General features: G+C 42.2%; 2 protein-coding genes across 4 annotated transcripts; one reads left to right on the plus strand and one right to left on the minus strand.

Annotated features, from left to right (window-relative positions):
* The first annotated feature begins 5,880 nt into the window (after positions 1 to 5,880).
* On the plus strand, positions 5,881 to 11,810 carry LOC136442357 (uncharacterized). Its single transcript, XM_066439167.1, has 2 exons — positions 5,881 to 6,557; positions 6,749 to 11,810. Exons 1-2 carry the CDS (start codon positions 6,338 to 6,340, stop codon positions 9,499 to 9,501), a joined length of 2,973 nt encoding a protein of 990 aa, XP_066295264.1. The 5' UTR covers positions 5,881 to 6,337; the 3' UTR covers positions 9,502 to 11,810.
* A 705-nt stretch (positions 11,811 to 12,515) lies between these two features.
* Positions 12,516 to 21,349, minus strand: LOC136441571 (pre-mRNA-splicing factor 38B-like). 3 transcript variants are annotated; one of them, XM_066437923.1, is made up of 7 exons: positions 20,971 to 21,295; positions 19,479 to 19,547; positions 18,582 to 18,733; positions 17,769 to 17,829; positions 16,339 to 16,357; positions 15,915 to 16,173; positions 12,516 to 15,588 (listed from the first exon to the last, which is right to left on the minus strand). In XM_066437923.1, exons 1-7 carry the CDS (start codon positions 21,124 to 21,126, stop codon positions 14,883 to 14,885), a joined length of 1,422 nt encoding a protein of 473 aa, XP_066294020.1. In that variant the 5' UTR covers positions 21,127 to 21,295; the 3' UTR covers positions 12,516 to 14,882. The 3 variants fall into 3 exon arrangements, with proteins under 3 accessions (XP_066294020.1, XP_066294022.1, XP_066294021.1); XM_066437925.1 differs by having other exon boundaries at positions 20,967 to 21,080; XM_066437924.1 differs by lacking the exon at positions 16,339 to 16,357 and having other exon boundaries at positions 15,915 to 16,192; positions 20,971 to 21,349.
* Positions 21,350 to 25,006: the final 3,657 nt, after the last annotated feature.

The following is a 25,006-nucleotide window of genomic DNA, read 5'->3' on the forward strand; positions in this document are numbered from 1 at the left end:
CTTTGGGCGTTTAAAAATAGCTCAGAAGCAAGCCACGAACTTTCATTTATTGGGTCCCCCCAAAAATCAGCCCAGAATCCAGCCGTAACCGTTTTTTGTCGACAATTTTCGGTCAACTTCCGGCCCCGTGACGTCACAATGCCCAAGCACATTGAGCCATGACCACGTGATTATTTCTTTGGAAGCGTTCGGGACTTGTCGGTCAGAATCGTGCATGTTCGGAAGATTTGAAATGATGGCTGGCCTCCAAGTGCTCAGATTTTCAATGAGTTCCCATCACACAACGACATCACATTTTTGCTCCATGATGGTCGATATGCGATGGGATAGTGTTATCTAAACTTACTACGGATAGAAATCACAAAAAAAATGATTTTGAATATATGACTTTCAGTGCCCTAATATTGCTTAGGTTGCCTTTAATGATAGGAATACAGTGTATTATACAAAACATACAAGTATGACTAAAAAGACAACAAAACACACAAGGCGTATGCGTAAAGATTCTTTTTTTATCGATGAAATTCCTTGAGCTCACTGTCGAATCTCCCGGTCACAGCGAGGCCACCAAGCTGCCGCGGGTCCAATGAGATAGGTCATTCACCAGTCGGATAATCTGTTAGATCAGAAGCCGCTAGCTTGGCTCTCTGACCAGTCTGTACTGTGAACCGCCTTCCGTATATGTTGTATCTGAACCAGCGCTATCGAAAAGCAAATCGCATAGTTTTCTTTCTCAGAGACCCAACCTTTGAGCGCTGGTCAATAACTAAGAAATAAAGCTATGTGATTGGCTTTGTGATAGAGCTGGCTCAGATACTACCTACACACAATTTCTCTTTATTATACAAGTCAAACTGGTGTTGTGCATACTTCATATACAATTTTCTATACAAATAAGGACCAAGGACATTGGTGTATCAAGGTTAAGGTATTTTCTGTGCTATAATATAGCTATTGAATTAGAGATTTTATATTTGTAAGAGACATGTTCCATGCAAACATTCCGAAACCCAACAATGTTTGAATTGCCAAAGGATTTGTCTATTGTAATTGTTATTGTGCCATATTGATATTTGCTGCAGAAAACAGATAAGCAAGAGCAGCTGAAGGTGATAAATGACATATGTTCATAGATTTTGTGTACAATGTGTACTTTAAGAGTTATTTACTATTTCGAGTTATTAAGAGTACTTTAAGATGTTAACCTTGGCTCCGTAGGTCACTCCAATGTATTTCCTTGGTTCTCAAACATTTTAAAGTAAAGACTTAGCACAAGTGGTCAAGAAGGCTGGTAGGAAACTGATGTTCACTTTCTGAAACTGTGTATCCCAAAGTACAGCCCTGAGGCTGTGAGCAAGGTAAGAAAAAATTGATTTGGCATTACTCTTTTTTTTTTAATCCGAGAACCAATAAATAACATTGATATGGCCTTAGATGTGATTTCTAATAATAATGTCGCTTGGTCGCTTTTTATGATTTGGGACAGGTATTCATTCTTTCGTACGTTGTAAAACTATATACAAAATATCTACATTGTACTAGTATCTAATGCACTGATTTTTTGCTCGATTTGTAATCAACTGTCTTGTGTATCCTTGCAAGAGATTTATGTTCTCCTATGCAAGGACTTGAGTATAACTTTGGTGGCAAGGCCGATTTGCACGAATACCCCAGACAAAGCAGAAATTAGGAGACTCAGTGTATTAGTATTACACTATTAGTGTGCATGCACATGCACTAGTGTGTGGACATTGTGTGTAGCATGTTAGTACCTCTGTGTGTTGTGTAGGACAATTTCTTCTAGGAACTATCAAATAAATGGCTGAAATGGGAAGATTCTTGGCTATTTCTCATCATTTAATGTCCATCACTGTCTTTTGTTCATAGTACTCCTGTGGGTATTGATTTACATGAAAATCTAGGAGAGCTTTCCTTGGTACTAGTAGTATTAGAGAGGGAATTGCACAGCTAAATAAAAAAACAATGCCCCACCCCAACTTTAATATGACTCATAAATACAGATAACCTAAGCTTCTACTTTAGCTTGCTAAAATAATGATGACAACAGATATAAACTGTTTGACTGTATCGACTAACGTTGCTAAAATCACCTAAAATAATGGACACTGATTATAAACAGTACTTACATCTGGTATTTATCAATCGCGTTTTTTTTTCTCTGTCACAACGGGATATCTGAAAAAAAACTGTATATCTCAGAGGATTTTCATAAAATCCAACCTTTATTCATCTGAGCCTGGGCTTTATCCAGACTACATTTGTGTAGGTGCTTCTAAGGTGTGTCCAAAGATGCAGTCTCCTTCAGAAAGAATGCGCTGTATGAGGGTCTGCTTGGGGGGGGGGGGGGTCCTGGCAACGCTTAACGGTAAATTCAGGTCAGACGATAACGCTTAACGGTAAATTCAGGGCGGCCGGTAACGATTAACGGTGAATTAAAATCGCTCGTAACGCTTCACGAAAAAGGGCATGCAGACCCTCCTGTATGTTTACAATCAGTCAATCTACGGGCATCAACTGCTGAAGCCATACCTCTCCGTAGAAAAGATTTCATGAACGATCGCCAGGTCATGCAATGCACCAGGTATCGATTGAGTACTGGCTATGTTGGACTTTGGACCCCATTTCCTGCTGCAACGCGAACCGGAAAAAATCATAGGACTCAACGTCAACTTAGGTTTCATACCACATTTAGGCTGTTATACTTGTTTCAGGACCTCCAGATCGCTCCATGGCCCGATTTACAAGCCCGTTTTTAGTAGACTTGGAGTCGACTCAGGTACTCCAAGTCAACCCCGATCCACAAGATTTAGTCGACTCAGAAAACACGTGTTTTATAAAGGAAATTATCTACCGCTTTGAGTCACCTGCCTGATCTGGTGCATTTTTTGATAGAATTCTTTACATTGCTGGATACTTCCAGCTGCGTTAAATTGATCATCAGGACATCATCCCCTTCAAGCTTAGTGGGGCTGTGATTTTTGCTGTGATTTTTGCTTTCTAGATTTAGACCTTCTTCGTAATATTTGGGGTTTGATCATATATTCTTGCACCATGTACCAGAGTGTATTCATAGAATTTGTCGATCTATTTTTTTCATTTTGTCTGGATGTATCATAAGTTAACTTTGCATGTCTGGCCATTCCATAAAAATTCCTGTGCAACTCCTGGAAACCTTACAACAGCACAGATACTATTATATATATTATATATAGAATGAGACTTTGAGACGGTAAGCTAGGTTCAGCCCAAAATCATTAATTTCACCTAAACTGGCAACCTCCCGAACATACCTACTCCTCTTCTTTGTCTGCGCTTGGCTGACATGATAAAGATCACTTTGTACTTTTGAACCTACAGAAAATCGTATTCGGTGTGGGGAGGGGTGTTTTATACGTTAGTTCCGCTATTGACATGGGTATCACAGCCTGGATTCCAGCCATTTTTACGTTTAATACGCTCTGTCAATCGCTACGGGCTATCTGAAACTTGAAGCAGAAAAAAAAGCAAGCAAAAACGCCGCTCAAAACAAGCCCCGCATGATGTGCTACATCTGCTTGGATATTAGGCTTTGTTTAGCCTCGTTTCCATGCCCCCGTACTGTGCAAACTGGATGACGTAAGAGGAAGTAAATATTTCAGTGTTACGCATGCGCATAGGAGAGCATCAAGAGACTTTGGTCGTTCTCGTGACTTTTATCACAAAGACTGCTGATCAAGGAGTTTAAGCCGTCAACTTTGGGTACGTGTTCAAGATAGGCTACAGCTCACAGATCTGAACCTAGAATTGTCAGCAACATTACATCGGAGCCTTGACCTCAGCCCGGCGGGGAACAGGTGAAACAGCTACCGGCCGCTGAGGTGTGCGATCTCGGTAGGTTTTACCTCTTCATCGGATCTTTCTTTCTGACAGTTAAGGCTTTAGTTACAATTTTAATTAATATATTTATCTTCAATTTTAAGCAACATAGACTGCCCGGCAAATCAAAGGCGTGTCGATATTTTTATATCCCAGTCTGCCAGGAGGCGGTGTTCGTCCGTCCCAGGCTGTATAAAGGTAGGAGTCTAAAGTCCGTCAACTAGTCTACGTGTAAGCGCGTGCCCATTGTTATTGTAGATTTTGCCCTCTAGCCATCAAAATTAGGTTTTAATCTCATGATACTCATATAACTGTGATTAAAGCTGCATGGACGTGGATCTCATTTCATGAAAGCGATTGGCGATGTAGTTAAGGAACACACATAAGGTCTCATTCCTGTATCACTCCGAGTGTGCAATCTAGAAAGGTCCGGTCTAGAAATTAATTGTTCTCCAAAAGCGTTTCCTTATGTTGATTGTAGATTCCCTTTCCTCGACCTCACCTGACATAGAAAGGACATGAAATGTAAGCTAGGTTGTGTATTACTGACAGGATTTATAGGTAGGAAAGTTTCGGCATCCTAGCAATATGTCGGACGTGAGTACCCGGGTTTGTTTGATAGGTGTGTTTGTGTGTTGTGTTCTGTTTGACTGTGTGTTTGTGTCTCTGAATGTTGATGTGTATTTTATGTGTGTTTATCGATGTGTCTGTGTTGCATTGTGTGTATGTTATTTGTGTGTTGTGTATAAATGGTAGATTTGATTACATACTAAGAGGTGACAATCCTTACTGTGTACAGATAGGTCTATACATGTATAGCAAAGAATGTTTGAACATGAGAACAAGTAATGTATAAGTACACGACACCCTAAATTTTCAATATGTACTATCCCATATGATTGTACGTAAACAAACTCATTCGTAGGCACTTATTTGTTTGTTGGCATGTGTGTATGTATGTATGTATGTATGTATGCATGTATAGATTAAGTAGACCTTACGAGAGTCGCTGTACTTTTGTTTTGTCTTTAAAGATTGATTGTGCGTGTCCTGTGTTGTGTGTGATGTTATGTTGCGTGTGTGTTTGTTGTGAAGTGTTGTGTCTCTGTGGGTCTGTTAATGTTCGGATGAGTTTCTGTGTTTTTGCATGTAAGTTGCGTGTATGTGTGTGTGTATTTTTTTGTCTTAAGTGTGTTAATGTGTGTGTGCCTGTATTGTTTGCTTGTGTGTGTGTGTTTCTGTATGTGCGTGTTTAATGCGGTTTTCTTGAGTGTGTGTGTTTGTGTTGTGCATGGTTATGTCTGTGTGTGTCTGAGCATGTGTGTGTAAGTGTGTCTGTGTGTGTGTGGCAGTCATTCAGGAAGAGGTTGAACGATCATCGTGACTTTTGGCCTTATGAGTTATAAATGCTAATCATGGAAATAAGACTATTCTTGATGTATGGAAACGAAAACGTCAAATCAATTCATATACATCATACAGATGACATGTCATCTCAATGATTAATGAGACAATACTATGAGTTATAGTTGTCAATGACAGGGATTTCATACTTACGACATTTGAAAGAATAGATAAATTAATAAGTTAACTAAACATGAACTTCCTTTTAACTTCTCAAGGTAATCAGAGCCAGATTTGCATAATTCATGACGAAATGCTACAATACCTTTCTTTTCTAAGATAAGACGTTCATGCAAAGCACAGCTTATGTTATCTGGCCCTTATTTAGGCAGAGATCATTAACTGATATAAGTCCTGCAAATTAGAACCTTGTTTATATAATCCAGGTCAATCAGAAACCGTTAGTTTCTCAGCTGTAAAGATCAACATCGTTGGCGAAGGTATGAGGTTACCGAACTCTAGTTTACCCTGTGGAATGTATTTGGTACATTATTCAGCTTAGTCACATTATTGAGAAATAAATTCTTAGTTCCATGCTTCCAGAAACCACAAGTCATCCCTAATTCTATTGTGACTGTGTTTCTACAGCCCAGTCGACATGACAACCATTGATGATATCTGCGTCGCCTGGGCACAGAAAAAGTATGGGTCACAGTGCACGGTTGTATCTGTCGACACCAGTAATGCCAAAGTTTTCGAGGAAAAGATCGACTACACAGAGAGCACCAAGCAAGAAGGCAGCTGGCGGGTTATAAATCAAGAACAGACAGATAATCTATCGAATAACCCTTCGGATGAACAATTTTCAGACCAAATTTCTACAAAGTACTCCTGTGGCTGGACAAACACCAACAGAGTTCAGGTATCGGGGGGCTTGTCCATCAAAGTTGGGTTGCCTGCGGCTGTGGGGTTGAGTGCCGATATAAGGGGGGAGATTCAGCTTTCCCGCACAAAGACAGAGACGAAAGGTATAGATAAGACTTCTACACGGGTCACGACGCGTACGTTGTCTCCGTGGTCAACATTGCACACTGAAATAAGACAGAAGGAAGTCGAGATGCCCTATACACTCACATTCCACCTGGATGGCACACTAGCAATCACCCTACAAAAGGACAATGGAGACAAAAAAATCAAATCAGTAGACGTGGCCGACATCTACCAAGAAGGAAACACTGTGACGGGTTCAGGAGGGAAGAAAGGCGTTCTGCTCACTCATAAAGGGATGTTTAAAGCCACTTTGGAAATGAATCGAGTAGCCCGAGAAGAACAACTAGGTAAGTACTGCGTGCTTCGTTTGTAGTTATGTTAGTTATGCAAAATCACTCTGTCATTGAATATACCTCATTAGTGTTTTAAAAATGTGAGATGCAACACCTTTCTTAATTGTAATTTTCTTTACCTTGTGCAGTATATTTAAAGTAAGTAAGTAAGTAAGATATCTAAAAACTTCTAAACTGGAATTTAGTTTCAGATCCTGAAAGACTGATGAAGAAGATGCACAACGCTCAACTGAGGGACAATTGTGGGAAGATTGTAGAAGAGGTGAAGGACAAAGGTGCCCTTTCCAAGCTTCTAACGGTAATGTCTCTAGAACAAGTTATATCAGAGGAACAATTGATTACTATATCAAAGAACCCATCTGTTAAAGAATGTGTGGCTAATCTTGTGTTTGTGTTAGAGCATGCAGAGCCTGATAAATTCTTAGTATTTGTTAACATTCTCCAAAAGGAAGGGTATGGCAGAATTGCAAAACGACTGGATCCAAGACCAAAATATCCTGAAAATCTTAAGACTGTATCAAACCTAAACGATTTTGGGGTAGTGGATCACTTTTCTGACACCAAGAAAGTGAGTGAGGTTAAGAGTAGCCTACAGAATACCAAGATAGTCATTATTCACGGCATTTGCGGAGCAGGCAAGACACAGCTGATGTTCAAAGTTGCCAGTGATCATGAAAGGGATTATGCAAGTGTTCACCCTGGTGGGGTTGTTTGGGTCATTGATGGTACATCAAGGGGCACTATTGCGAATGGGGTCGATAGCCTACGGCAGAGCTTGACTGGCGGGGCAGAGAATGGTAAGACCCGACTTCAAAGTCTTGTTGATCAGAGGAGCCACATCCTGCTTCTTATAGACGATCTGCCAGCAGAAAACGTAAAGCACATCCCAAAGGAACTACTAAATTGCTCTGCCAAGATGCTCATCACTACGCAAAATCCAGCACTGCAGCACAAATTCACAGAATCCAAGAACGTCCTAATGGATGGTTTCACCGAAGATGAAGCGGTAAGGTTCCTAGCTGTTGACCTGCCAAGCGATACTCCGAGAGATCTAGAACACATAAAGGAGCTCGCACAGTCCTTCAGCTGCCTGCCCCTGGGGCTGGCAGCAGCCCGGGGGACTATCCACGAGTGCAACATGACCCTGGGGGAGTACAAGGAGCGGCTCCACGGGGGCAAGGATGACGTGGACACACTGATGGACATGGGGGACGAGTGGCTACAGGACTACTACAAGGAAGGGTATGCAGACGCCGGGAGAAACATCTTTGCAGCCTTACAAATGGCCGTAAACACGTTGGACGACCAGTGCAAGTACATGCTACAACTATGTGCCTTCTTGATGCCCCAAAATATTCCCATGTTAATGTTAAAGGGAGAGCATCGTGCATCTGACCTGCGATTTGTTCGAGATCTGAAGCGGCGCTCGCTTGGCTACATCGAGGGCGAAGGAGTGAAACGCCGTTTGTTCATCCACGGTGTCACACAAATGGCCCTCCGTCTCCAGATGGACAGAGAACAGCAAACAGCAACCTGCATCAACAAGCTTCTGCAGATACTTGTCAAGTTCTTTTCGAAGGACACAATGTATTCTGAGATGTACAAATTCAGTGTGGCGCTCATGCCTCACGTGATGGCAGTTCTGGAGCATGCCGATAAGCGGGAACAAGGTCTTGAATACTACCCCCTGATGAAGGCCAGGCTACTGATGGTGTACGGTCATCTGCTCATACAGCAGGGAACTCCAGCCTCGTCTGAGGAGCCTCTTAAAGAAGCAAGAAAACTCATAGAGGAGTTTGCAGAGATACCGTCGGACAGAATTTCCGTGGTTTCAGATGTACAGATTGTTAGTTCTGAAAAATTAATGTTTCAGGAGCTGTACAAACGACTTGCCGGCAAGAGCCAGTCCTTGGAAGACAGCTTCTTCGAAGAGACAGTGATAAGTCGGGTCATCACCAAGCAGCACCTGAGAGTCTTAAGTGGCAAACTGAACGCGAATGACAGAAAGACGTTGGAAAACATGGTGAAAAATGTTGAGCCCCTCACCACGGAGATGTACACGAAGCTAGCTGACAGAAACCTGGCTGTTCCTATGGAGACACTGAAGAAAACGTTCCTTCCAGAGCTGTATATGTCCATAAACTTCGTGAGAGAAAGTCCAATAGCTGCTGAGATGTTTCTATACTTCCTCACAAAATCTGGCCACGGGATTAGAGCGTACACCTACACGTATCTGCAAGTATGTGAAAGCCCGTACCGATGGCAGCTGTTCAGTGCAGTCTTAAACGAAGAGATGCCATCGCACGTAATGCTAAACCTGGAGAGCATAGAGCGTCTCTGTACAATATTGCTCTCGATTAAACTCAGAGTCAAATTCTATGACTTTGGCCTACTTAGGAGTAGCGGTGCTGACATATTTGCCAAACTGAGCCTCTATGAAAACCTCGTAAAGTGCTATGAACTAATGGCTAAATGTGCAGAGGAAGAAAAGAAGTCATATCTCACCGCAGAGGGATGTTGGGAGTGCGGAAAGATGTTGAGACTGGTTGAGAGTGAGTGTAAAGCTGGAAACCCACCCCTGAGGCGAGCTGCATGCTACATCGTCGCTGGGCAGTTCAAGATGGCGGTCGGGGGACTGGAGGAGGCAGCTGAGATGTTCCGGGTAGCCTACAGAGTGGAACTGAAGAGGGAGGAGTACCATCCACGTTTGAGGGAGGCACTGGAAGGCCTGATCGACGTCCACATCGCACAAAATGAGCTGGGGAGAGCGAGAGTGTGCGCCCGACGACTTCTGGAGCTGACATTGGACTACTGGCCGGACAAAGCAACCACAGCTAAAGAAAAGCTCGGGAAGGTCTGTTGCAAGATAGTTTTTCGGTCACAGAAACAGAAAGCAGAAGTCACTTCAGCAGTCTATGAGAAAGTCACTACAGTTTAGATACAAGCCAATTGCAAAACCAGTTTGGGTTGATTGAGAAAAAGCTAGGAATCCGTTGCAAAGTTTGCATGGATGGAAATATTGATGGAAATATACATCGCGAGGCTACCAGAAATGGCAGGCGTCACCCCTTTAAGCATACCACTTGCAATACACACACACACGCACAGAGAAACACACACACACACAGAGAAACACACACACACAGAAACACACACACAGAGAAACACACACACACAGAAACACAGACACATAGAAACACACGCACACAGAAACACAGACACATAGAAACACACGCACACACAGACATGCACAGATAACCAAATAGTACTTCCCAAGGATGTTGTTCATGACTTCTGTAGTAAAGTTGACAGTCTTGGCAGGGAAAACACATCAAAAGTTCCATGAGTCAATCCTGTCAAATTGCCTCACTCTTCTTTCTTGGTGATTGAAAGTGTCAGATCTCAGTTAGCTGGACATTTATGTATAAAAGTTTGGCCCGTGAAGAAATTGGGGGAAGTTGCAGAATGTGTAAACTCATCTAGACGGTGTAAATGATGTTGAAATTATATTGATGACAGGAATGATGAATGTCATTTGATAATGGCTTTAATTGAAAATTGAAACTTGCATATTAGATTGGAAAACACTTAACACATCTGAACTACCCATTGGAATTATGGTGTGAGCAGGACATTTGTTACATTCTATTATACTTTGTCACATGATTATGTCCAAGCGTGTTATCAACTATTTCAGAAATCAGTTTTCCTTGATGCATGTTATGTAAATAGCTTTAATGTTTCTTGATTGCACTAAAAGTGTTTGAATATTAGTAGCATGAAGGTGTAAATACAGCAGTTTGGTGAAATGCATTCAGATGCCTCGAGTACCAGATGCCTGGCATTTTATTGTTTCAGTAAGAAACTGTACCCTAGTATTATTCCTTACCAGCTATACTTGTAGTATAATACATGTATAAATGTAAATGAGGCCCCTGAAGGAAGTTGTAGAATATGTTAATTCATACATCTATTGAACTATGTTGGCGATGGGAATGAGGATGATCTTACATTGTAATTTGCAACTTAACATTTGAGATTATGCAATAGCCAGGTTAGAAAAGTGTCATATGTCAGTTTAGTCAGCTAGATACTCTCAAGTATCATAAATCATTCCAGAAGTCAGTTTTCCAAGATGGGCATTATGTAATCAGTAATCTTCATTGTAACTTTTTTCATTGTAACCTTTTTCATTGTAACAAGATTGGGCAATAGGAAGATATGAGCATGGGAGTTTAGATTCCAACTTGAAATGCACTCCGCAATTCAGATGCCTCAGAAGTCCATTCTGGTGTTTTGCCGTTTCGATAAGAAACTGTACTCTAGTAGTAGCAAATGATTTCTTATCAGGTATACTGGTACTATAATGCATATATAGTAGATTTGTAAGTAAGGTGTAGAATGTGTTAATACATATCTATTGTGGATGATATTGAACTATGTTGGCGGTGGGAATGAGAATGATCTTACATTGTAATTTGCAGCTTGACATTAAGATTATGCAATAGTCAGGGTAGAAAAGAGTTATGTCACATTACTATTTTCCCAGCGTCTGTTACTGTAAATCACTTTAATATAGCGGCAGGAAAATATAGCCTTTGGGGGAAAATGGAGTAGGTCACGTCACTTAATTTTAACGGTGGGAACAAACATTACTGTCTCAAATATTAGTGATAAAATATTAGTGATGATGAAATTTTAGCTGTTGACAAACAGTTAAATCAGCTAAAATTAGTTACAGTTGACAAATCAAGAATTACATTATTATACAATTTTCGAAATTGGATTTTCTTAATGAGCATGTAATAGCTGTAAGTAATTTTTACTGCATCTCACTGGATATGAGCATACCGGTAACAGTTAAGATTCCCAGTTGATTGAAATGAAGTCTGCTGCCAAGGCACTTAAGATTTTTTTTTTCAGTATGTACCCTATAGCTAGTACCATTCTTACCAAGGGCCTAGGCCTGTAGCTGTTATAAAAGACCCGGACTATCAAAAGTCATGCTGTCATGTGTATACACTGGTTCTAGCAGCCCTCATACTGGTCAGGCCAGGGCTCATAAGAGAGTTTGTTAATAGACTAGTGCCATCCCACAGAGGACCAACTGTCAGTAAAGAGATATGTCTGCCTGTGTGTGTGTGTTAGGATGGTAACACATAAGCAAGACGGCCATGTCAAATTTGGTTCCTGGATGTGCCTTGTACAAGTTGTGTTTTGTGATATGAATAAATGGCTGGAATGGGACTTCATTGGCTATTTCTCATTATTGTCCTTCGTGTCTTTAGTACTAAGTACTGCTGTGGGTCTTAATTTGAATGACAAAATATGAGAGCTAACTTTAAAATTACTTCTAAATTCTAACTCCAGGAAGTTAGCTCTGGTTGGTTTGGATAAGAAAGGATGAGGGTGTGTTAGGGGACTTGCACTACTGCATTTCTAAATTCTGTCAGCTTCAAATAAACCTCAACATGCACCCCCTACCCCTTCAGGTCTACCTTACACTGTAAGTTACAGTCAAACTTGGTCTAAAAAAAAGACGGTTGGTGGGGAGGGGGGTTACACCAAAGATAGCCTTAACTGTGGGACTGGTTTAATAGGAGTTTGGCTGTGCCATGTGGTTTGCTGACTAGATTTAATTGTATTGCCTGACCTTGGCTTTTAGGCCACACCAATTTAATTTTTTGGTTAACAGATTTTTTTTTTATTTTAGAAAAAAAAAATCATGAAAACAGAAGGCTGGGGTGAAAACTTACACCTGGCCCTGTTCACTCCCTGAAACTGTGTGCACCAAAGTACAAACTTTCCTCTGAGATTCTGTTTTCATGTTGATTTTGGAATTTAGCATTTTTTCAAAAAATCCGTTAACCAAGAAATTAAATTGGTGTGGCCTAAGCTTGCATAATGTACATCACCTAAGCTTAAGCTTGCTAAAATAATGATGAACACAGATTATAAACAGTACTTACATCTGGTATTTATTCTCTGTGATGTTTGCATCCCAACTCAATGGCTTCAACAACATAAAGTACAAACTACCAACCATCATCATCGCATCAATAAAGTACAAAATCATCAAATACGTCCAATCTTGGTTGTTACATACACGTAATTCTCGACAAAAGTCTGAAAATCAAGGAAAGTCTGAACTGAGACAGTATTACACCTGGGCACCTACAGTTGCACATTGTGATTTCAACACAAACACAGATTCTCTTCACTACACCTAGAAGGTCTGAAAAGCTTAGGATAACTTTTTTTTTCACCACACCCCCTCCCTTTGGTCAAATTTTTCCCTTACTTACAATAGCTCCAAAACTACTCTATGAAATATATACATCTGGTATTCAGTGGGAGCATACGTACATACAGGTCTGTATCAAATCTGCTCTTACTTAGGTTTACTATTTTCTTCTAATTCTCGACGCACTTTGGGTGCCTCTTTCACATTAAAGCTAGTGGATGGTGGTTCTGTACAGTGGTTCATGTGTGGACACAAAGGCTGGGGAACACGTGAGCCACCAGGAAAAACTACAAAAGAGCCACCATGAAAGAGAAGGAGTGAGTTGCTGTGAGTTATTCAAGCCACCCGGGCTTCATCCTGTGCTGGGTGTTGCATGTGGCAGACAGTAACATTATTTGGAACAAGGCGAAATTTGGAATTCAGCACAAAGGTTTCTAATCAAAAAATCTTACAGCAAACATCTCACTGTCTCTGTTATAAAAGTGTGTGCTACTTTACAGGACAGCAATAAATGGCATGTGAAACATAAAGTGACAGGTTGAAACGGTAGGCTTGACATTGTCCTTGATATCTGGGTGCCAACATTTTGAATTTTTAGTGCCAGGTGCTGAATCCTTTTCATTCTAACCTTCTTCACCCTGGCCTAGACAGAAGCTATCATATTCTACAGTTCAGTTTTGAAATGTTGCCAAAGGCTTCCTTTCTTCCTTAGGCACAATGTTCGTGGTCACACACAAGAGTTTGTCAGAGCTCTGCAGAAATCTTTTCACCTTAACTTAAGCTAGGGAGTACAAAATCTAGAACTGTACAACAGATGACTGGGGGTGGGGGGACAGGACTAGAAGACTCAACAGGTTGTTTTGTTTCATAGACTGGGTAAAAATGTCTTTGTACACTTGGACTTCTTTCCAGCTTTGTCAGCTACAAAATGTAGGAAACACTGATTCAGAACTGTTTTGGGCAAACGGCAAAATATGTAAAAAAAACAAGTGTAAAGCTACTTCATTGTGCTTTTCATACTTTCAATTTGGTTTCAATTTGGTTCCTTGACATGATGCATTTACATGTATTCTTTAATACCCTCTCTAGGCTATGCTTCATTACAAAGGACTAAATGTATGTTTCCTAGCAAAAGGAATGGCCTGAATCATTAAGGCATCACACGAAGACTACCATCAACTCAATTATCAGAAATTCTACAGATGCCCAAAGCATACAATCAATGAGGTATGGTAACATGTCCTGACTAAACTTTCAGACAAAATGTTTTCCTAAGAGTCACTCCTTTTGCACTTGGTCCTACCTGGCTCTGCACTAAAAGCTGTTTTGGTCGTTTTTTTTTCTTTTACTCAAACTAAACATAGGGTGGCTATGCTAGTTTGAGGTATGGCTCAACAGGACAAAATGATCTGGAAAATATCAACATGACGAAAGCATTTTGTGGTGTGGTTTGTAATCACTTAGGTTACACACACTTGATTCTATGTATGACACTGATCAGAAAAACCAAAATCATCTGAGGAAAAAAGGAAAAGATCAAACTTCCTTTTCAATGTAACTTTTAATGACAAGCTAATATTTCAAAATTCCTAAGACTTCTCAGCCTCATAGTATATGCACAGAGAGAGATTTTGGACAAGGAAAAATCAATCGAGGCTCCTTAGAATCATCCTTAGAATCAAGTCTGTGTAACCCTATAGTTGGGAGATCTCGCAAAGGCCACACCGATTTAATTTCTTGGTTAACGGAATGTTTTTTTAAATTATAGTAACAAAAAAAATCATAAAAACAGAAGGCTGGGGTGAAAACTTGCACCTGACCCTGTTCACTCTCTGAAACTGTGTGCACCAAAGTACAAACTTTCCTCTGAGATTCCGTTTTCCTGCTAATTTTCCAATCTTGCATTTTTTTTAAATTCCGTTAACCAAGAAATTAAAATGGTGTGGCCTAACTTCAAAATAAATCCCAACCAAATCTTTGACGAATCGATGAAAGGATCTTTCTGTACAATTTTTCTTGGACAATAATTCTTCCCCTCTAGTACTAGTGTATAAACAGGTCAGCTGAGCTGAGACCTAGCTGGAATTCTGTACACTCTCGTCTATCTGCCCTTCCTCGACGTCGTTATCGGAGCCATGGTGCGCGTTCCGCTTGCCCTCCCCTTTGCCGTGCTTGTGCGAGCGATCCTTGCTCCGCGAACGGCTGCGTTTCCGCTCCTTGTGTCTCTCCCTGTCCTTGGACTCCCGGTCTTTCCTCTGCTTCTTGGCCTCCTTGCGGGAAATGTCTCTGTGGCCATCCTTGTGTTTGGAACTCGATCTCTCCTTGTGATCTTTAGAGCCGGAGCGCTCCTTGCGGTCCTTGTCTCGGCTTCGCGACCGGTGCTTTCTCTCGCGGCTTCTGCTGCGCCGTTTGTCGGACTCCCGTCTGCCGCCGTCACGCTCCTGGCTGCGGGAACGCTTCTTGTCGCGGCTCCGGGACCGTCTCCTGTCCCGGCTACGCGACCGCTTCCGTTCCCGGCTTCTTGAGCGCCGCCTGTCCTTCCTGTCGCGTGTGGTCTTGCTCGGCGACTGCTTGTCTTGGCTCTTGCTGCGTTTCTTCTCCCGGCTTCGACTGCGCTGTTGGCGTTCGCGGGGCCTGTCGGAACTGCGGCTTCGCGGACGTTCCTTCTCGCGACGCTGGCGGTCCCTCTCGCGCTCCAGGTCGCGCTCGAAGTCGGTCCGTTTCTTCTGCGCGGGGCTGGAGGTGCGGGAGGCGGGCTTGGTCGCCTCTCTGCTGGAGGATCTGGAGAACAGAACAAGTCATTCTATCCTCTGCTTACCAATGTCATTGTGAAGATAAAACAAGGCTGTACTTGCAAGAAGTATAAACTTAATCATCATCATCTATCGGCCTATATCAGAACTTAATAATACTGTCATGTCACATGCATTATCAAATATCAATGTTAAGAAAATTCTATCAAGAACTGCTTGTTTTGAGGCTCACAGAAGACCTTAGCTACAGGTTACAGAAAGTCTAATTCAGGTTCAAAGGTTACAGATGAAGGTCAAAGTTCAGAGGGGAAAAACCAGTAGAAAGTTCGTAAGGCGTCATGACCTTTCGCTCACCTGCTCCGCCGTGCCCTTGAGCGGCGTTCTGCCTCGCCCCACGAGACCTCCTCATCCGGGATGTGCTCGGCCGTCTCCTCCTCTTCCTGCTCCTCCTCGGCAGGGGCGGTGCGTTTCCGTAGCAACGGGCGGGAGGCCAGCTTGCCCTCCAGGTCCTTCTGGATGGGGACAGGGATGCGGGGGAAGAGGGTGGAGAACCACTCGATCTTCCCCAGGAAGCTGCGCAGCATCTCACCGACTGTCATCATGCAGCCGGTACCTGCCTTCACATCTAACTCCTGCAGGGGAACATGGGGGAGAGGGCGGGCGGTACGTTAGTTACAGTCATCATGCAGCCGCTACCTGCCTTAACATCTAGCTCCTGCAGGGGGAACAAGGGGGAGGGGGGGCGGTACGTTAGCAACAGTCATCATGCAGCCGGTACCCGCCTTTACATCTAACTCCTGTGGGAATACACGGGGGAGGGGGGCGGTACGTTAGCACATGTCTGCAAGGCTTCACAATCTTATCATCCAAGCTAATGTGTTATGCCGAAGGGCAGTTATACCAGCTATATAGATACAGATGAGAAGATGTCATCTGCACAAAAAATGTTCCTTGCAGACAAGTTTTCAACTGTTCAACTCGTTTTAGGTCCGATTTCTGTGTAGTAAATCACGGTTCATCCTTTCTTTAAAAAACAGCACTTGCTATAACTACAGCACCCAGAGAAGCCTTTAAGAAACGACCATATCTGACTGAGGTAAGGTACAACACTATGTACCATGTAGGCATAAGGCTAACCTCAGAGTGAGGCTCTGTCAGCACTAGTCCCGTCCTCGCAATACTTGCACCTTAGGACACAGGGCTCAAAATACTGGGTGCATGTGCACCTGTGTGCACCCAAAATTGGAGCTGTGCACCTAATTTTTGACTGTGGGTGCACTGGTGCACCTAGATATTTTTGTACTGTATTGAGTAATGGTTCTCTTGTACACTATCATACAGAATAAACGTGAAATGTGAAATGTAAGTATCAGAAAAAGCAATATAACCTTTGCTGTACTTTATTTAATGTATTGCTTGGTTGAAATTTGAAATCTGGATAGAATTACAGATTGAAGTTCTTAAGAGAGCAACAAACAGTTTTGCTGACATTCAACTTCATTTTATGTGGTGCACTAAAATTCTTCCTGTGCACCTAATTTTTTGGATAGGGTGCACCAGTGCACCTATTTCCAAAAACGAATTTCGAGCCCTGGGACAACATTACTGCATAAGTTTCACAGAATGCACAACGTCAGTGTTTGAATACCTCAAACATCCAAACACCTACAGGCTAGCAAAAACATTTTTTTTAAAGACGAGGGGAAGAATCCCTACTGTTTCAGTGTGAAATGCAAGGAAGAAAGAAGGGCGGAGTCTCGTCACTCACCATGGTAACGGAAGAAGGACCCTGCTGGCTCCAAAAGTTTCAATGTTACCATCTTAGTCTTCAAGTAAGTATTAAAGGGTTCTTTTTTCAAAACAGTACAGGACGAGTCTACCCGCCATAACGCTATGTATGATGTGTATCTATAATACTGTAAATCACTTTAATATAGCGGCAGGAAATTAAAGCGGTTTGGGGAAAATGAAGGTCACGGCACTTAATTTTAACGGTGGGAACAAAACTTACTGTCTCAAATATGAGTGATCAAATATTAGCGATGATGAAATTTTAGTGACCGTTAAATCAGCTAAAATCAAGTTACAGTTAACAAATCAAGAATTACAGTAGTACAGAAACGTGTGAATATCTATGATAGTAGAGAAACGTGTGAACAAATTTTGTGATAGTAGAGAAGCTGTCGGACATTACCCGCTGTAACGTACCTCGTCATCATCGATGTACGGCTCGTACCATTCCCACAGGTCGGCGGGGGGTTGGGTGTATCTGGGGGAGGGATGATCACAAACACGGGTTAGAAGCTTTTCAATGTTTTTAACATCATGATCATGCCTAACTTTCTAAAACTCTGACTGAACCAAAATGATAAGAAGCTTAAAGTAAAACAAGATTCAAGACTCATTCAACAACCAGAAATAAAGAAACAAGAAAGATTAAAGCCTGTCCTGTTCTTGAGAAAATTGATAGAAGAGTAGTAGTAAGTCTGTAAAGTCTAAGAAATGTTAAAAAGTCTGTCATCTCGTTAAGGAAGAGACTATGGAGTATAAGAAGACTATAGAAGGTAAAATGTATATAAGACAAACATCTGAAGAGCGGTTGGGAGTTTGTCCTGTTACAAGCAGAAAGCTAAGCCTTAGTGCCAGGGTCTGTTCAGTACATGATTTTGTAACATGTTATACGCTCTGTGATATGTAATGTGTGGTACATGGTACCAGAACTCACTGCCTGTGTGTCACTTGTAAGATAAAATAAAATCAAGACGCCTGTCCAGTTCTTAAGACAAGTGTCTTGAGTAAGATAAGAAGGCTGTGCACCTCCTGTTCTTAAGACAAGCGTCTTGAGTAAGATAAGAAGGCTGTGCACCTCCTGTTCTGAAGACAAGCGTCTTGAGTAAGATAAGAAGGCTGTGCACCTCCTGTTCTTAAGACAAGCGTCTTGAGTAAGATAAGAAGGCTGTGCACCTCCTGTTCTTAAGACAAGCATCTTGAGTAAGATAAGAAGGCTGTGCACCTACCCACCTGATGTACATGAATCCCAGCCCGCGGATGTACGGGGAGTCGCCGTGCTGAAGGAGGCCGTTCACCTGTTTACGCGTCAGCTTCAGCGTGAAGAGTTTGTACAGTAGACAGTACGCTGTGGAGACAATACCTCCTGCTCCCACACCGCGAACCTACACGGTAGAGGGGACACAGGAACGTTAGAAACTGTACTAGCAGCTTCCACACTGCGAACCTACACAGGGGAGGGGACACAGGAACGTTAGAAACTGTACTAGCAGCTTCCACACTGCAAACCTACACAGGGGGACACAGGAACGTTAGAAACTGTACTAGCAGCTCCCACACTGCGAACCTACACAGGGGAGGGGGACACAGGAACGTTAGAAACTGTACATGTCAGCTCCCACACCGCGAACCTACACCGGGGGACACAGAACATTAGAAACTGAACTAGCAGCTCCCACACCGCGAACCTACACAGGGTTATGTTGATTAAGGTTAGACATCCAGGTAATAAGATATGCCAAAAATAGTTACTCAAGCAACTGGATAAAATTTTGAAACAGTACTAGTCAGACGTTTCAGACAGCATCCACTGTCTTTCGTCAGTGTCTAAGGAGCCAGAGAGGACTGGAAAACAAGGTTTTATATCAAAACTCTGAATAGATATAATGAGGTTAAAACAATTTAGGATGTCTTCAGGTAGTCTTCAATAGAATACTAAGTCAGAAAAGGTTCTATGTTAATACTTCAATTAGCTACTGAACAGGAGGCAGGGTTACACATCTAGATGATAAAAAAAAAAGATACCCCAATTCCCAGGGATATGATTTGGAAACATCCATGAACATATCTACAGAGTAAGAGAAGAGAGTACAGTATGACAGGAGGAGGAGTGACATACATGATACTTACCCCTCCGCACATCCCGGTCTGTCCGCCTGTGTTCCGACTCCCTTTCTCCCATGGCTCAAGGTGCTGGACCTGCACACAACACATTCAAGATATATTTAACAGGGCTCGAAATCCATTTCTTGCAAATAGGTGCACTGGTGCACTCTACCAAGAGACTTAGGTGCACAGAAAGAAATCTGGGTGCACCACATAAAATGAAGTTGAATGTCAGCAAAACATAATTACAGTTTAATGCTCTTATAATCATAATTAAGAACTCCAATCTGTAATTCTATAGCTTCCAATTTTCAGACAAGTAGTGCATCAAAGAAAGTGCAACAAAGGGTTATATTGCTTTTTCTGATACTGTTAGTGTACAATTTTGGATGCACACAGGTGCACATGCACCCATTATTTCGAGCCCTACACACAACACAACAGACGCTAAACAGTAAACTTCTACACCTTAACACAACAAGTAAGAGTGGTACTAGTGGTATCCAGTAATAATTTGATTATACTGCTGCAGGAGTCTCTGACACAGCAAATACTTTTTGTCACTTTATCGTATTCCCACCAAGGTTAGACATCCATGTTTGTTGATAACTCAGATAAGTGATCATCTATATGGCTGCACAAATGTTATTCACTCAAATTTACAGGTTGACACCAAATTACATCTTTAATGCTGCAGATTATTAATTCACGTGTAAGTCTAATTTGAATTGAAAGAATCCATGATAACATAGTACATTTTTGGGGGGTAAGAAATTTTTGGTAATTTGCTTCTGGACTGCAACCCTAAATTGCTGAAATGTCCCACCACAAATTTTTTGTACTGTTTTTTTTCCATACTAAATTATTACTAGCTACGTGAATGTTCATTATAGGGGTTGGTACAATGTATCTATCCATGGACATGTGGTGTTCAATCTGCAGCAGGAAGTGCCAGTATCACAAACGCACATTGATGGACCATGACATCACCCCAGTGTCATCACCCCTACTCCAGCCTCCGCATATTCCTCAAATTACATAAAGGTCTCCAGAACCGTTGCCATGGACACGTTACGTAGAGAGGATGACATCATCATATTTTTTCGAATTATGAAACTGACATTCGTATGATTGATTAATGATACATTTCAGTGACAATACTGTATTTTCTCTGTCTAAACAGTCATCTGTTCCGAAAACGATGTCAAGAAGTAAAATTTACGTTTCCAGTCAAATTATTCTTGAAATTTGACCCAAATTATGTTTTTGCACGTGTTCAGACTATAAGTTGCTATATCACCGTCAGGAAATTCTTACATCTTTAACCAAATGTTATTTTTTCTCACGACAAATAATTTCCCAAAAAAATGTAAACATAAACGAGCAAAAACTGAAGACGGAAAAGGAAAGAAAAAATATTAATTCTAACACACATCCAGACTAGTAGAAAGCGTTCGTTTTCCCTGTTTAGAACAAAGAAAAGAGCAAAAATATAAAGGAGTCTCCACCCACCGACCTTGTAGTATATCTCGTCTATGACCTCGTGGTACGTCTTGAGTTGGAACAAGTCGTTCTTGAAGTATGGAGAAGACTGGATGTTAGTGAGGATGAGAGAGTTCAGATTCATCGTCTTGTCGTTCCCCCACAAAGGCAGCACGTTGCTCTGCGGCATGGCGACGTCCTACCGACGACTACCCGCACTAACCCGGCAAAAACTCGGTAAGAACTGACAACTGCGCGGCGAGATACCGCTCAATTATGCGCGGGAAGGTTCTACAGGAACTCAAGATTGTCCACGCGCGGTCGTTTGAGAAATTAGGCGGAGAAACGGGGGGAAACTGAGGAGAAGAAGAGATTTTCAACCACGGAAAGTCGTCCGGCACGCAAAATGGCGGGTCGTGCGAAGTCTCGTGTCACCGCGGGAGTCTCGCGAGAGTTCGTGATGGGACTGGTCTACTAATTCAGGGGAGGTAACGTATGTCAGACATCAACAAAAAACATCATTTTTTTTCACCAAACGAAGACAATTAAGTTTTGTTGATAAAAAATATTACTCAGTATTCATATGTTTGAAAATATGAGACTGCATCGAACATATATGATAATAAAATGCATCTTTAACTTTATTATTCCCCTATGAAATGTATGTCAGTCCACGATATTTCTGAGCCAAACCACCATTATGGTCTCATTCATGAGTTTTTCCGCCCCATAGGCTTACATGTTATAAAACGTGTTTTACATGGGCGCATTCGTAATGAAGCTTTAGGAAATGCACCGATGTCATTCATTCTCTGTTGAGCTCATCTACCCTAGATCATTTGAAAAAATTGCCAACTACCAGTTGGCATGCAATACCTTTTTATGGCAATTAAAAACGGCACTTAGCTAGACCCCCTGAATAGGCACTTTCCAGCTGAAAGTGATCGACCGAATTGCCGCCAATGTCCGGCTGTGGACGTCCGACCTCGCGCGCGGCTGCCGAACTTTACCTGTTAATTTCTTCCGTTACAAACAAGCTTTCATCAGTTTGACGCTTGATATCAGCTGGCCTAGCTAAAAGGGATTTTTACACCGATATAGACACATGTACATGCAGCCGTTCATTTTTTGGGGCAACGGACTCTTTTAGGGTACCCACTCGGAGTAATACATAAATGAGACCTTAAGTATAATGTATTAAGTCAATGATGATTAAAACGAAAGAAAACTATCTTCTCCATCATCCTTGAAGGTTCGGGTCTCTTACGTCGACGCATTGGCCTTTGACACCGGTGAAAAGCATGAAGCGCCCCCTAGCGGACGCGGTTCAGGAGAGAACAGATTGTGCGGCTTTTAGTGATTCGGGGCTTCAAATTACGCCCATGCTGGCCAGCAAGCGTGTTTTTGAGCTTGACTGATATGCGATCAAAGGCGTACAGGACTAGACAACGACTCAAAGTGCTGCTTTGTGCGCAGCCTGGCTGGGTAGACTCTGAAAGAACGAGGATGGAATCTGGGTACAGACACAGAGACGGCCGTCGGAATCGTCCTAAGATACACGATTAAGGCAAGATACACGAATAAGGCATGGGGGAAGGGGGGGGGGGGGGTGTCGCCGTCAGCCAAAGTGTATTCCATAGCCTTTTACTTGACACGGAGCTTTACGTCTGGAAGTGTATTGTAATATGCTAGCTTGCGTACGCGTTAGCTGCAGTTTAGTGAGGTACGTGCGTCGTTGTGCCTGTTGACACCTAATTTTCCAACACAAAACGCAACAGAGGGAACAGAAGGATGCTCTATTTCGTGTATTTACGATCTGAAACTTTAGTCTTCTTTCAAATGGCTTCTATTTCTAGCAAAGCATAATACAATGAAAAAAACAATAAAAACGCCCCTCAAAAATGTAGACTAGTCCGTTGCCATGGCAATTTGCGGTCAGAAAATGCGGGGTGACGCCGGGTTATCAATCGTTTTTAAATTTACGCTCCAGCGCTAATCGTTGATTTTTTATGAATATTTTTCATTTTTATTTAAGGTCTCATTCATGAGTTTTTCCGCCCCATAGGCTTACATGTTATAAAACGTGTTTTACATGGGCGCATTCGTAATGAAGCTTTAGGAAATGCACCGATGTCATTCATTCTCTGTTGAGCTCATCTACCCTAGATCATTTGAAAAAATTGCCAACTACCAGTTGGCATGCAATACCTTTTTATGGCAATTAAAAACGGCACTTAGCTAGACCCCCTGAATAGGCACTTTCCAGCTGAAAGTGATCGACCGAATTGCCGCCAATGTCCGGCTGTGGACGTCCGACCTCGCGCGCGGCTGCCGAACTTTACCTGTTAATTTCTTCCGTTACAAACAAGCTTTCATCAGTTTGACGCTTGATATCAGCTGGCCTAGCTAAAAGGGATTTTTACACCGATATAGACACATGTACATGCAGCCGTTCATTTTTTGGGGCAACGGACTCTTTTAGGGTACCCACTCGGAGTAATACATAAATGAGACCTTAAGTATAATGTATTAAGTCAATGATGATTAAAACGAAAGAAAACTATCTTCTCCATCATCCTTGAAGGTTCGGGTCTCTTACGTCGACGCATTGGCCTTTGACACCGGTGAAAAGCATGAAGCGCCCCCTAGCGGACGCGGTTCAGGAGAGAACAGATTGTGCGGCTTTTAGTGATTCGGGGCTTCAAATTACGCCCATGCTGGCCAGCAAGCGTGTTTTTGAGCTTGACTGATATGCGATCAAAGGCGTACAGGACTAGACAACGACTCAAAGTGCTGCTTTGTGCGCAGCCTGGCTGGGTAGACTCTGAAAGAACGAGGATGGAATCTGGGTACAGACACAGAGACGGCCGTCGGAATCGTCCTAAGATACACGATTAAGGCAAGATACACGAATAAGGCATGGGGGAAGGGGGGGGGGGGGTGTCGCCGTCAGCCAAAGTGTATTCCATAGCCTTTTACTTGACACGGAGCTTTACGTCTGGAAGTGTATTGTAATATGCTAGCTTGCGTACGCGTTAGCTGCAGTTTAGTGAGGTACGTGCGTCGTTGTGCCTGTTGACACCTAATTTTCCAACACAAAACGCAACAGAGGGAACAGAAGGATGCTCTATTTCGTGTATTTACGATCTGAAACTTTAGTCTTCTTTCAAATGGCTTCTATTTCTAGCAAAGCATAATACAATGAAAAAAACAATAAAAACGCCCCTCAAAAATGTAGACTAGTCCGTTGCCATGGCAATTTGCGGTCAGAAAATGCGGGGTGACGCCGGGTTATCAATCGTTTTTAAATTTACGCTCCAGCGCTAATCGTTGATTTTTTATGAATATTTTTCATTTTTATTTAAGGTCTCATTCATGAGTTTTTCCGCCCCATAGGCTTACATGTTATAAAACGTGTTTTACATGGGCGCATTCGTAATGAAGCTTTAGGAAATGCACCGATGTCATTCATTCTCTGTTGAGCTCATCTACCCTAGATCATTTGAAAAAATTGCCAACTACCAGTTGGCATGCAATACCTTTTTATGGCAATTAAAAACGGCACTTAGCTAGACCCCCTGAATAGGCACTTTCCAGCTGAAAGTGATCGACCGAATTGCCGCCAATGTCCGGCTGTGGACGTCCGACCTCGCGCGCGGCTGCCGAACTTTACCTGTTAATTTCTTCCGTTACAAACAAGCTTTCATCAGTTTGACGCTTGATATCAGCTGGCCTAGCTAAAAGGGATTTTTACACCGATATAGACACATGTACATGCAGCCGTTCATTTTTTGGGGCAACGGACTCTTTTAGGGTACCCACTCGGAGTAATACATAAATGAGACCTTAAGTATAATGTATTAAGTCAATGATGATTAAAACGAAAGAAAACTATCTTCTCCATCATCCTTGAAGGTTCGGGTCTCTTACGTCGACGCATTGGCCTTTGACACCGGTGAAAAGCATGAAGCGCCCCCTAGCGGACGCGGTTCAGGAGAGAACAGATTGTGCGGCTTTTAGTGATTCGGGGCTTCAAATTACGCCCATGCTGGCCAGCAAGCGTGTTTTTG

Source organism: Branchiostoma lanceolatum, chromosome 9 (assembly GCF_035083965.1).
Source record: "Branchiostoma lanceolatum isolate klBraLanc5 chromosome 9, klBraLanc5.hap2, whole genome shotgun sequence".
Taxonomy (NCBI): domain Eukaryota; kingdom Metazoa; phylum Chordata; class Leptocardii; order Amphioxiformes; family Branchiostomatidae; genus Branchiostoma; species Branchiostoma lanceolatum.